The 13331-nt window shown below is 44.0% G+C and overlaps 1 protein-coding gene across 6 annotated transcripts in view; it reads right to left on the bottom strand.

Annotated features, from left to right (window-relative positions):
• LOC122562430 (protein PML-like) overlaps positions 1-9866 on the bottom strand; it is a 50650-nt gene extending 40784 nt beyond the window's left edge. For 3 of the 6 annotated variants that reach the window (XM_088000211.1, XM_088000213.1, XM_088000207.1), the window contains exons 1-3: positions 9509-9689; positions 4214-4724; positions 775-1358 (exon numbers count right to left, since the gene is read on the bottom strand). In XM_088000211.1, coding sequence (XP_087856337.1) covers positions 775-1358; positions 4214-4722 — 1093 coding nt within the window. In that variant the 5' untranslated portion in view covers positions 4723-4724; positions 9509-9689. Of the gene's footprint in view, positions 1-774; positions 1359-4213; positions 4725-9508; positions 9691-9848 lie in introns of those variants that run through there. The other 3 variants (XM_088000209.1, XM_088000210.1, XM_088000208.1) reach the window with 3 other exon arrangements.
• Between the last annotated feature and the right edge of the window lie 3465 nt (positions 9867-13331).

The raw sequence follows: 13331 nt of genomic DNA, 5'->3' as shown, positions 1-13331 counted from the left end.
CTAATTGGGGAAAATGTTTGGTGTTCTGTAATCTATTCAGGTCTGAGACACGGTAGGTAAGGGCTGATTAATATTATAATCTTTCCATAGTTTTGGGGAGGTCATGGAGACGTGATGGCAAGAATGGTATTGTTCTGAATAGATTAGTAATCTTTGACATTTATTCAGAGGCTGTTTTTGATGTAAATAGGTCTTATAGGGGTTGAAGGTGTGAATGAGCAGTAATGGGTTGGGAAGTATTGCTTTAATTTTCGTCCATCTTGCAATAGTAAAATATACTACAGAACCGCAGTATTATGAACGAACGAAACAGTGTTATAGCAAATAAAGGATTAGTAAAGGGACATGAATTAGTGAACAGGAAGCCAGTATTAAAGAAGATAGTGAGCTGATGAGTTAATAAAGATAGCCTATAACACAATATCTCACAGCTCCTTTAAGTAAGTTTCATAGGAAAGCTTCATGCTTGAGAGCATATTAATCCATTACAACACCAAATACCAAGTATGGGTACAGAACAGGATTACATACAGTTAAAGCTCCCACTACACTGTCCGCAACAAATACTCACACAAAAGATAAGCACAGGGTTAGATACAAACTAAAATTCCATCTACTCTACCCCCAATCAAACACCCCCAGAGTAGGTAGGCACAAGGTTAGATACAGAATGAAGTCTCCTCTACACTGTCCCCATTAAATATTCCCATTTGCAGCTCCAGCACAGGGTCAAATGCAAAGTAACATTCTCTATCCTTATTAAGTATCAGTTACCTTTTTTGGTCATGAGGGTTCCCAATAGATTCTCCGTTTCTGACGTGCATTCTACAAACTCCATCCAAGTGTCTTCCTTCCTTATGTCCTCTAATGTCTCAACGACAATAGCTGTCAGTGCTGACTTGATTGTATTGTACATCATCATCATTTCCTCACTGCTACCAAACTTCAGCAGGTTTTCCGCCTGCACTTTCCCTGCTCCCAATCGTTTAATTATTTGTTCTGTTTTGTTCAGACTGTTGGTCAATCCCCTCACCACGGAACTGCACTCGCTCTCTAGCTCTTCCAGCAGTGCATCGCCTTGCCTATTAATCTCTTGAATAGTGGCAGAAGCCTTCTGCCTTATTAATGCTTCTGTATTATTTTTCATAATGTCCAGGCTTTCTTGCAGGCATTTCAGTTGTGCGTTGGCTTCAGTGAATTTATTGTGGTTTTCTTGGATTGCTTCCACCATTTGTTTCAACTCCTCCTTCTTCAAAATGACTTCCTGCTTAATGTCATGGTAACAGTGTTCTGGAGAGATGTGATAAAGTAGTAGGCAATTGCAGCAAATACTCATGGAACATGTCTTGCAGAAAAACCTGAAAAGACAGTCACACACAGAAGGCTGCGATGTTGAAACAGAGGTGCACCAACAACTGCATAACAACAATCTTAGCAGATTAAAACATCCTCTACAGGAGGTGTCTAAAGCAAAAGTTATTACTGACCCTCATACGGAGATATTTGCTTTTCATCCTAGCACACTTGTAATGGTCAGAGAACTATCTTGAATTGTGCTTCCTGGCTGAACACAGACTTCATGTTATGCAGCTTCAAGAATCAATCCAAGTGTATTTTAACTGCAGTGTGGGTTTCTGCCTTCTCCCACCCTTCCAGGCAGAGTTCCAGAACATGACCATACAACAAAGAACTGTGAAGGACTTGAATAGGTCCTTCAGCCCAGTGTTGTGCCAAACATGACACCATATTAAACTAATCCCTTCCATCTGCACTGCCGCCTTCAGGTGATCTGTGGACCTGGACACCCAGATCCCTCTGCATATCAATACTCCGAAGGAGTCTGCCATTCACTGTATAATTTCCACCTGTACTTGACTTCCAAAATGCCTCATCTATTTGTCCAAATTATACTCCATCTGCCATTTTTCTGTCCATGGCTCCAACTGATTTATATCCTGCTGTATCCTCTGACAATCCTCCTCACTAATTAGACCAGCGACATTTTCCTCAAAGTCATTTATGCAGATCATGAAAAGCAGAGCCCCAGCATTGATCCCTGTGGAACACCACTAGTCACAGCCCTCCATTTCAAAAAGCATCCTTCCATCCCTACCCTGTTTCCTATGACAAAGCCTGTTCTGTATCCATCTTGCAAGTTCACCCCATGTGACTTCACCTTTCGTACCAGTCTGCCATGAGGGACCTGGTCAAAGGCTTTATTGAAGTCCATGTTGACAACAATCACTTTTCCCTGAATCATCTTCATCACCTCCTGAAAAAAACTTGATCAACTTAGTGATGCATGACCTCCCTCGCACAAAACCATGCTGTTTATCGCTAGTCAGCCCATTTACTTCTAAATGCTTGTGATCCTGTCCCTGAGAATCTTTTCCAATAATTTCCCTGCCACTGATGTGAGGCTCACAGACATGCAATTTCCTGGATTATCCCTGTTACCCTTTTTAAACAATGGGACAATATTAGTTATTCTCCAAACCTGAGACCTCACCTGTAGCCAAAGAGGAGACAAAGATGTCTGTCAATGCTTCAGCAATTTATTCTCTTGCTTCCCTCAGTATTCTGGGATAGATCCCAGGGGCATACCTACCTTAAATTTAAGACGCACACCATCTCTTCCTTTTTAGTACCAACGTGACTTAGAAATTTGACACTCCCGTCAGAAATCATCCTAATGCCCCTACCGTATCTGCCTCCACCACCACCCCTGACAGCGTGCTCCAGACTCCTATCATACGGTGTTAAAAAAACCTTGCCCTTCACATCTCCTTTAAACTTCCCCTCTCACCTTAAATGCACGACCCCTGCTGTTAGACATGCCAACTCTGGGAAGACGACTCTGACTGTCAACTCTATCTATGCATCTTGTCACTATCAAGTCTCCCCTCAGCCTCCGCCTCCCCAGTTGCAACGCCTTGGTGAAAATTCTTCAAGTTTCCTTAGATCTTCAACCAATTACTTCAAATACACTCCCCAGGTTACTGACCTCCCTGATAACAGAGATCGGTTTTTCTCTCCACTCTACTTGAGCACTTGATAATCTTATGCACCTCAACTAAATCCTCCTTTCTGCCTGGTCTGTTCCAAAGAAAATAACTCTAGTCTTGCTGATCTTTCTCCACACTTGGCAGCATCCTTGTGAATCTCTTGCATATCCTTTCTATTGTTCCTCTACACTTCTCAGCAGACTAATAGTTACTTTCTACTCCTTTGCTCTCCTTGCATTTCCCCAACGCATTCTCATTTTCTCAGAGTTTATTTTCATTCGCCAGTTATTTGACCAGTTCATTGACACCTTCCTGTAACTTCTTTCTGCACTAACAATGAAGCGACCAGTTACCATACCATCCACAAACTCCATACTTACTGATGCTCCAGTTAATTCTATTCCTCCACGTCCACCACTTTCGTATGTCCATTAACAACACGGGCAGGAATTGGGAGTGTTAACTGGACCTCCAGTGACATGATCACAACGTATTTTGTCACCCATTGCTGTTCTAGGTATCTCTTCCGACTGCCTGAGTCTTCAGGGCTTTTCATTTGCACTTCAGTCTCTTCCAGCTCCATCTTGTCTCTTATCTGGTTTCATTTACTCTGGTTGTCACTTTGTGCAAAGCAAAACTCTTGCCCTCTAGGATATGGATTGGCTCTGCAGTCCATTAAATTTATGGCAACTTTTGGAACATCTGCCGATCATCCATTTACAGATATGCTCAGTTTATTATGGACAGTTCCATTTAAACAACCTTTCCTAAGTCTTGAATGTTTGTAGCTGTTTCTACCTTTCAAACATAAATTGGTCATATTACTCTTGCTGTTATAATGTTCATACATAACTTAACTAAATCTAGCTCATGACTTATCAACTGTCAGTAACCTTATTACTTTATAATACATCAGTAATATAATCCTATTCATCCTGTTTTTGACTGATTAATATATACTGCTTATATTCCTTGCTACTTTAGTGAATGGTTGAGGAGGTCTTCACCTCAGGCACTGCACAGCCATTTTCACTTGCATAGTCACTGAAGAATATACCTTTAACAGGTCAAAATATGATATATTAAAGAAAGCTGCAACGGCAGCCCTATCTTCTCAATGAAGGATCGTGCATAACACAAGACCTAAAGGCTAGGGTGTAAAGGAGGTGGGACATAATCATTGGGATCATCCAGCTGGATATTCTTACCTCACATTCTGTTCCTTGTGATCTGGACAAGTGGTCTGTTTCCCCTTCCTCGCAAAAGTCACAAAGTCTTCACAGCCAAGTGCCTTCAGATCATCCAGAGTCTTCACCAGGTGTCCGTACCTTTCTGTTAGCAGCTGGTGAGAATGGCAGCACCTCAGGCACAAGAAACGGTCACACTCAAAACATAGGGAGGTGGCTGGCCTATCATCCTTACAGGCCTGGCACAGGCTGCACCAGATGTCCAGCCCCATTCTTATCCTCTTCTGCAACTGCAGCTTGCTCAGCAGGTCTGCAGCGAACGTGTTGTCCCGTGCCTTAGTGACATCCTCGTCCATTGGGGCACTGCACACAGGACAGGTAGCAGCAACTGGGTCTGTCTTCTCAGACTGCAGGCACTCCTGGCAAATGCTGTGAAGACACGGTAGCAGCTTGGGTCTATCCAGCTGCTTGCTGCAAACTCCACAATCAAATTCCTCAGACACCAGACTCGACGTAGGTGTGGTTTCCATCGCTTTAAAACAAAAAGAAAAATTGAAAATGAACAGCATGGGGAAACAAAGGAAAGACAGATCATGATGTCAAACTAGCAGGTCAATTCTCCGTTAAGTCTCAACAGGATCCCTGTGTTACCTACTATCTTGTTCCTACAGGAACTATTGTCTTGTTGCTCCAGTCTTTAAACAAATTCTGGGCTTGCCATCACCAGCATCTCTTCCATTATAAGTCCAAGCTGTTGTTATAGTGACTGGAATATATTATGACCTCTAACACAGCAAAACATCTAGTTGTACAGCACTGAAACGAAACCTTTGGTCCAACTCATCCATGCTGACCAGTATCCTAATTTATTTTAATCCCATTTGCCAGCGTTTCGCCTAAATCCATCTAAACCCTTCCTATTCAACGTGTGCATCCATTTAAATGTTGTTGTTGTACCAAAATTCACCACTTCCTCTGGCAGCTCATTCCATACACTCACCACCCTCTGCAAGAAAAAAAACTGCCCCTTAGGTCTCTTAAATCTTTCCCCTCTCTTGTTTAACCTATGTCCTCTAGTTTTGGGATCCCCTATCCCAGGGAAACGACCTTGGCTATTCACTCTATCCATGTCCCTCATGATTTTATAATCCTCTATAAGGTCACCCTTCAGCCTCCAAAAGGTCCAGGAAATCTTGCCCCAGTCTATTCAGCCTCACATTGTAGCTCATAACCGTCAAATACTGGCAACATGCTTGCAAGTCTTTTCTGCACCCTTTCAAATTTCACATCTTTCCTCGATCAGGGATTCCAGAAGTGAATGCAGTCTTCCAAAAGTTGCTTCACAATGTCCTGTACAGGCGCAAACGTGTCTTCCCAACACGTCAACTGAATGTACTGACCAATGAAGGCAAATGTACCAAACACCTCCTTCAATACCCTGCTTCATCACAATGTGAAACAAAATTTGACACTGAGCTAAAGGTATTAGGGCAGCGAACAGAAAGCTTGGGCAAAGATGTTTCAAGGGGGTAAAGTAAGCATGGACGAGTTGGACCGAAGGGTCTGTTTCCGTGCTGTACATCTCCATGACTCTATGACAAAAGGAGTGCGAGTGGCGTGGAGAGGTTTAGGGAGGACAATCCAGACATTTGTGATGAGCAGCTGAAGGCACGATCACCAGGGCAAAGAAAATTGGGGATAGGCAAGAGGAGAGTCAGAGGAACTCAAGTTCTGAAAGGGTTGTGGGGATCATACAGGGCAAAAGGTTCAGAGTTGAAGGGAGGGAGAGAGGAAGTCACAGAGGGATTTGAAAACAAGGCATGAATTTAAAAATTGCAGCAATGCTGGACTGGGAGTCAGTTAAGGATGGTGTTGGTATGATTTAAGAAACAGGCAGAGTTTTGGGTGAGATGATGTTTATGAAGAAGAGGTTTATCAGGACAGTATTAGAATAGTGGAGTCTGGAGATTGAAGAAACACAGATGAGGGCTGCAATTGCAGATAAGCTGAGGGAGTATAGGGACAAAATATTTTGGAGATATTTGCACACAGTCTCAGGCTTATGTCATTGAATCAATCTTCGTAATTGAAACCAACCAACCACTGTCAACATCCTCAGGGGTACCACTTATCAGAAAGTGAACTGGACTAGCCATATCAATACAGTGGCTACAAGAGCTGGTCAGAGTCTGGGAATATTACAGTAAGCAACTCACCTCCTGACTCTCCAAAGCATGTCCGCCATCTGCAAGGCACAAGTCAGGAGTGTGATGGAATATTCCCCACTTGCCTGGATGACTGCAGCTTAACAACACAAGATGTTTGACACAATCCAAGATAAAGCAGCCCACTTGAATGGTACCACATCCTCAAACAAACATTCACTTGCTCCATGACTAGCACTCAGTAGAAGCAGTGTATATCATCATTACACCTTGCAGAAATTAGACAGCACCTTCCAAAGCTATGATCACTTTCATCTCGAAGGACAAGGGATTCAGATACATGGGAACACTACCATCAGCAAGTCCCCCTCTAAGCCACTCACTATCCTACTTGGAAAAATAACTGTTTTTTAATGTTGAGTCAAAATTCTGGAATTCCCTCCCTGGTGCCATTGTGGGGGTACCTATAGCAAAGAGATTGCAGCAGATCACAAAAGCACTTCACTCCCACCTTCTAAAGGACAATTAGAGATGGGCAATTAAACACTTGTCCAGCCAGGAAGTACAGCTCAAAATCCAATAGGGTAAAGTTGCTAACAATTAGCTTCAGCTTGTGACAGTGGACTCAAAAGTTCAGGAAACTAAATTGATGGATGAAAGAATAACAGGGTCGTAATCCTTGCTGCAAGTATTCATGCATTGCCCAGTGAAGTCAAAAAACAGTATTGGAAAAGCACAGCCAGACAGGCAGCATCCAAGAAGCAGGAGCTCTTCACTGTCCAGTGAAACAAAATATTCAATCACAGAATCAATTAAACAGTACACACAAGTGCCCTGCCTCAGGCTCAGATTCCACCCACGGTCTCACTGCTGGAGTGATCAACTTTCGGGTGCAACAGAGCACATACACACGGCCTGCAAGTATGTAACATACACAAGTTTTTAGTCCAACTGGAATAATGAGTGTGCCTGGAGACAGAAGAAACACAGATGAGGGCTGCAATTGTAGATAAGCTGAGGGAGTATTTTCATCTGTAAAAACTCTATGCCTCTACATCAGGGCCCAGGTGAACCACACCAGTGTGTGATTTGACTCAAGAGAAACTAATCATATCACCTAACAGCGTTTACAGCAGCCAACACCTTCAGCACTTTGAGAGCACAAAGTAAATCAAATAGTTAATAGATACTGGGGGCCTTCTCCTGAGGCCCCCACATTTGTTACCAATTCCAAACTTGGCAACTTCTTTTCTTCAATACATAGACAGTGCCACAGACTGGCCGCCAGTTCCTTCAATGACTCTGTAACTGCTCAGATCATCCCACATTTGAATAGATGCGACTAGGTGCCTCTGCACATCCCTGTGCACTATTTGTAAAATTAAGAAAAGGTCAGAAAATACCTGACCATTGTCTCTTTAACAACATGATCAGTCAGTAATGTCTCTGCAGCTAATCAATTTCATGTTGCTGATGAAAGAGATCTGTAGTACAATGACATCAGGGGTCCAGTCCAAAAGACGTACACCCTTTGCCTTTAATCCCATTGCCACAGGCCAACGAAACACCCCATCATCTTTGTCATTTAATCTCTTCTGTAATTCCAATCGATCACAGACCTACCCTTTCATATTTTTCCTTCCTCTCCTTTTTCCTGCACCAGTTTATGAAATTTGCAATCATCAACTCCTTCCAGTTCTGATGATAGGTTCTTGACCTGTTTCTTCCCCCACAGATTTCTTCCAGTCTATTGCATAAAGCCAGTATTTCCTATTCCAAAAATCAGATAATGAGACCCATCTTTGAAAGGATGCAAAGAAATCTAAAGATTCATGTGTGCAGGTATTTGAAAGGTAGCAGTACAATTTAGGTTACTAACAGAGCATATTTAAACGTCGCTTTTTATGACTAGAGCAAAAGCATGCAAAAGTAAGGGTGTCACTCTACATCTAGGAGACACTGGTGAGGACTCAGCTGGATTACAGAATCATCGACCTGTGCACAACCCAGAAAGGAGCTATTCAGCCCATGTTCTTTATACCTACTACTCTCCAATAGCATTGCACCCAGTGTCAGTCCACTACCTTTTCTCCTTACCTCTACAATTCTTTTTCTCTTCAGCTAATAATCTAATTCCCTTTTGAAAGCCATAGTTGAATCTGCACTCTCCAACTGGGTATTCCACAGCCAAACACCACACAAAAACATTTTCCCTCACTTTGCCTTTGATTGTTTTGCCATCCACCTTAACCCACATTCCTGTTGGTTCTTGTACCTTCCACTAATAGGAACACTTCTTCCCTATCTGCTCTGTCCAGACCCATCTAGTGAGCTCCAGACTGGAGCAGGAATGAGATGAAGGGCTTTTGCCCGAAATGTCGATTTTGCCTGTCCTCGGATGCTGCCTGAATTGCTGTGCTCTTCCAGCACCACTAATCCAGAATCTGGTTTCCAGGAATGAGAGCACTCAGTTATGTAGAAACGCGAGAACTATTCTTCTTAGAACAGGGTAGGGACATTCAAATTACTCAACTCTTACGAAGTGGATAGGAACTAAACATTTTCAGCACAAAAACAGACCATTCGGTTCACCGTATCTGCACCATCCCAAAACAAAACTGGCTGACCATTTTCATCCCGCACGGTGGCACAGTGGTTAGCACTGCTGCCTCACAGCGCCAGAGACCCGGGTTCAATTCCCGACTCAGGCGACTGACTGTGTGGAGTTTGCACATTCTCCCCGTGTCTGTGTGGGTTTCCTCCGGGTGCTCCGGTTTCCTCCCACAGTCCAAAGATGTGCGGGTCAGGTGAATTGGCCATGCTAAATTGCCTGTAGTGTTAGGTAAAAGGGGTAAATGTAGGGGTATGGGTGGGTTGTGCTTCGGCGGGTCAGGGTGGACTTGTTGGGCCGAAGGGCCTGTTTCCACACTGTAAGTAATCTAATCCCAGCTTCCAACATCGCGTTCATGGCCTTACAGGTTGGGGCTGAAGAGAGGGAGTTAAATTCACGATCAACTCCTAACTAGGGGAGACAGAGTTGGAGAAGCTGAGTCCAGTAACTAGAGGCCTCTTATAACAAGGGGATGAAGACTTAGATCACTGGTGCCAGAAACAATGTTGAGGTGAGATTGGGTTTCAAACAGCACATTACCGCCGGACTTCGGGAACAAGAATTTAGATTCTTGCTTAGAATCTAAATGCCGACCCTCGGAGAGCGAGCCTGCTCAGTGCAGCGGGGTGTTGACGGGGCCACCCGACTCCCCGCTGATAGCTCGGAACGAAGCCGGAGCTCGGTCATACAAGTCTCCCCTCAGTTTGTCACTCCTTTATGGAAAGTGAAAGTACCAGGAGCCAGATGAGGCTGTTGGTCCACATTGCCATTGCCCCAGCCTGGACAATTGCCAAGCCCACACTCTCGGTAGCCCCAAGGATTACTGAAAAAAAAAATCCCAGCTCAGTTGAATTGAGAATAATATCTAATTACATCTTACCATTATTCTTCAAGACAGCAAGACCATGTGACGTTCCCTCACTTCCTGCATCCTGTGCCTCATTAGCATATCACACCGTTAGATTTAACCCCTTCTGCTCCATGCATCCAAACCCATTAGATTACATCTTCCCTACAGTATATGACTTCACTTTCCATTTTACAGGTATTTTCACTCGGTTACCCCAATAGCTGGTTGGAATTACTTCTTGCTTTACTACAAGGAAAGGGGGGGAAGCTGTTTGGTAACTCTGATAAGTAGTCACAGTTTTTTCCATTCTTAGATTAGGACGTAATATACAAATTGGTGGTAAAGGTAGTAGCATATACAAGTAGAACATAGAACAGTACAACACAGAACAGGCCCTTCAGCCCACAGTGTTGTGTCGACCACTGATCCTCATGTATGCACCCTCAAATTTCTGTGACCATATGCATGTCCAGTAGTCTCTTAAATATCTCCAATGACCTCGCTTCCACAACTGCTGCTGGCAACGCATTCCATGCTCTCACAACTCTCTGTGTAAAGAACCCACCTCTGACATCCCCTCTATACTTTCCTCCAACTAGCTTAAAACTATGACCCCTCGTGTTAGTCATTTCTGCCCTGGGAAATAGTCTCTGGCTATCGACTCTATCTATGGCTCTCATTATCTTGTATACCTCAATTAGGTCCCCTCTCCTCCTCCTTTTCTCCAATGAAAAAAGTCCGAGCTCAATCAACCTCCCTTCATAAGATAAGCCCTCCAGTCCAGGCAGCATCCTGGTAAACCTCCTTTGAACCCTCTCCAAAGCATCCACATCTTTCCTATAATAGGGCGACCAGAACTGGACGCAGTATTCCAAGTGCGGTCTAACCAAAGTTTTATAGAGCTGCAACAAGGTCTCACGACTCTTAAACTCAATCCCCCTGTTAATGAAAGCCAAAACACCATATGCTTTCTTAACAACCCTGTCCACTTGGGTGGCCATTTTAAGGGATCTATGTACCTGCACATCAAGATCCCTCTGTTCCTCCACACTGCCAAGAATCCTATCCTTAATCCTATACTCAGCTTTCAAATTCGACCTTCCAAAATGCATCACCTCGCATTTATCTAGGTTGAACTCCATCTGCCACCTCTCAGCCCATCTCTGCATCCTGTCAATGTCCCGTTGCAGCCTACAACTGCCCTCTATACTATCAACGACACCTCCAACCTTTGTGTCATCTGCAAACTTGCTGACCCATCCTTCAATCCCCTCATCTAAGTCATTAATAAAAATTACAAACAGTAGATGCCCAAGGACAGAGCCCTGTGGAAGACCACTCACCACAGACCTCCAGGCAGAATATTTTCCTTCTACTACCACTCGCTGTCTTCTGTTGGCCAGCCAATTCTGTATCCAGACAGCTACGTTCCCCTGTATCCCATTCCTCCTGACCTTCTGAATGAGCCTACCATGGGGAACCTTATCAAATGCCTTGCTGAAGTCCATATACACCACAACCCCAGCTCGACCCTCATCAACTTTTCTAGTCACATCCTCAAAGAACTCGATAAGGTTTGTGAGGCATGACCTACCCCTCACAAAGCCATGTTGACTGCCTTTCATCAAGCCATGCTCTTCCAGATGGTCGTAAATCCTATCCCTCAGAATCCTTTCTAACACCTTGCAGACAACAGACGTGAGACTTACTGGTCTGTAATTGCCGGGGATTTCCCTATTTCCTTTCTTGAAGAGAGGAATTACATTTGCCTCTCTCCAGTCCTCAAGTACGACTCCAGTGGAGAGCGAGGATGCAAAGATCTTCGCAAGTGGCGAAGCAATTGCATTTCTTGTTTCCCAAAGCAGCCAAGGACAAATCTGGTCTGGGCCTGGCGACTTGTCAAACTTAATGTTTGACAAAATTTTCAGCACATCAGCTTCCTCTATCTCTGTCCATTCCAGCATGCACACCTGCTCTTCAAAGGTTTCATTCACTACAAAGTTCGTTTCTTTCGTAAAGACAGAAGCAAAAAACTCATTTAGGGCTTCCCCTACCTCCTCAGACTCCACACACAAATTCCTGAAGAAGGGCTAATGCCCGAAACGTCGATTCTCCTGTTCCCTAGATGCTGCCTGACCTGCTGCGCTTTTCCAGCAACACATTTCCATCTCCACACACAAATTTCCTATGCTATCCCTGATTGGCCCTACTCTTTCGTTGACCATTCTCTTATTCCTCACATAAGTGTAAAATGCCTTTGTGTTCTCCCCAATCCGTTCTGCCAAGCCTTTCTCGTGACTCCTCCTGGCTCTCCTCAGACCATTTTTGAGCTCCTTCCTCGCCTGCCTGTAATCCTCTACAGCTGAGTTTGACCCTAGCTTCCTCCACTTTATGTAAGCTACCTTTTTCCTTTTGACGAGAAGCTCCACCGCTCTCGTCATCCAAGGTTCCTTTATCTTACCCCTTCTTGCCTGTCTCAGAGGGACATATTTATTGATCATTTGCAACAACTGTTCCTTAAACAGTCTCCACATGTCTATAGTGCCTTTACCATGGAACAATTGCTCCCAGTCCATGCTTCCTAACTCATGTCTAATCGCATCATAGTTTCCTCTTCCCCAATTAAATATCCTCCCATTTTGCCTAATCCTTTCCTTCTCCATAGCTATGTAGAATGTGAGGCGGTTGTGATCACTATCACCAAAATGCTCTCCCACCACAAGATCTGATACCTGCCCCGGCTTGTTTCCGAGCACCAATGGCCTCTCCCCTCATCGGCAACAACATAATAAGTGAATTATATCATTAAATAATTAACTGAAACTTATTAAGAACAGCAGCACAGATAAGGTGTCAAAAAGAAAAGATCAAGCCTGCATTGCACTTTGTCGAGAAGGGCACTGTAAGAAAAAAAAAGGTGTCAAGATTACAGCATGTGGGTGCACCTGAATGCAATAGCGAAACAGGGCAATGTTCAAAGTTCGAGCAACTTCAGTTCAGAGTTTATGACTGGAGGCTTAAACATAAACACTGAAGAATCAGGAATGCAGGTGGGGGAGTTTTCTGGATGCTTTAATTCTAATTAATTAAACCAGGAGACAGCCACGCTACTTACCAGAAGGTCTTCTGATTTGGTCTGTGGTGAGGAACAGGAAGATGTGACCGAGGTCACCAAGGGGACCCCCAGAGTGCGAGTGTATCAGCCTCTGCAATTGTAAAATAGGTTTGTGGTACTTTCAGCTTGTTTAGATGAGAGCAGGGGCTCAGAGTGGATGAGCTAACTGACCATGACACTGTTGAACAGGAAACCATTCATGTAGGGAGAGCATCAAGGAATCTACTGGTAGCAATAAGGGATATTATTGGTGTGAGAAACAAAACTCACTCACGATTCAGTCTAAGACAAAGCCTCAGACATTTTATTCTGTACGGTCTTGCAAGAATGGGGTGGCACAGTGGTTAGCACTGCTGCCTCACAGAGCCAGAGATCCAGGTTCAATTCCCACCTCAGGC

This window comes from Chiloscyllium plagiosum, unplaced genomic scaffold, assembly GCF_037043375.1.
Source record: "Chiloscyllium plagiosum isolate Xiang-an unplaced genomic scaffold, Cpla_swu_hap1 HiC_scaffold_24, whole genome shotgun sequence".
Lineage (NCBI taxonomy): Eukaryota > Metazoa > Chordata > Chondrichthyes > Orectolobiformes > Hemiscylliidae > Chiloscyllium > Chiloscyllium plagiosum.
Note: the sequence above shows the minus strand (reverse complement) of the source record. Positions and strands in the feature narration are given on the sequence as shown.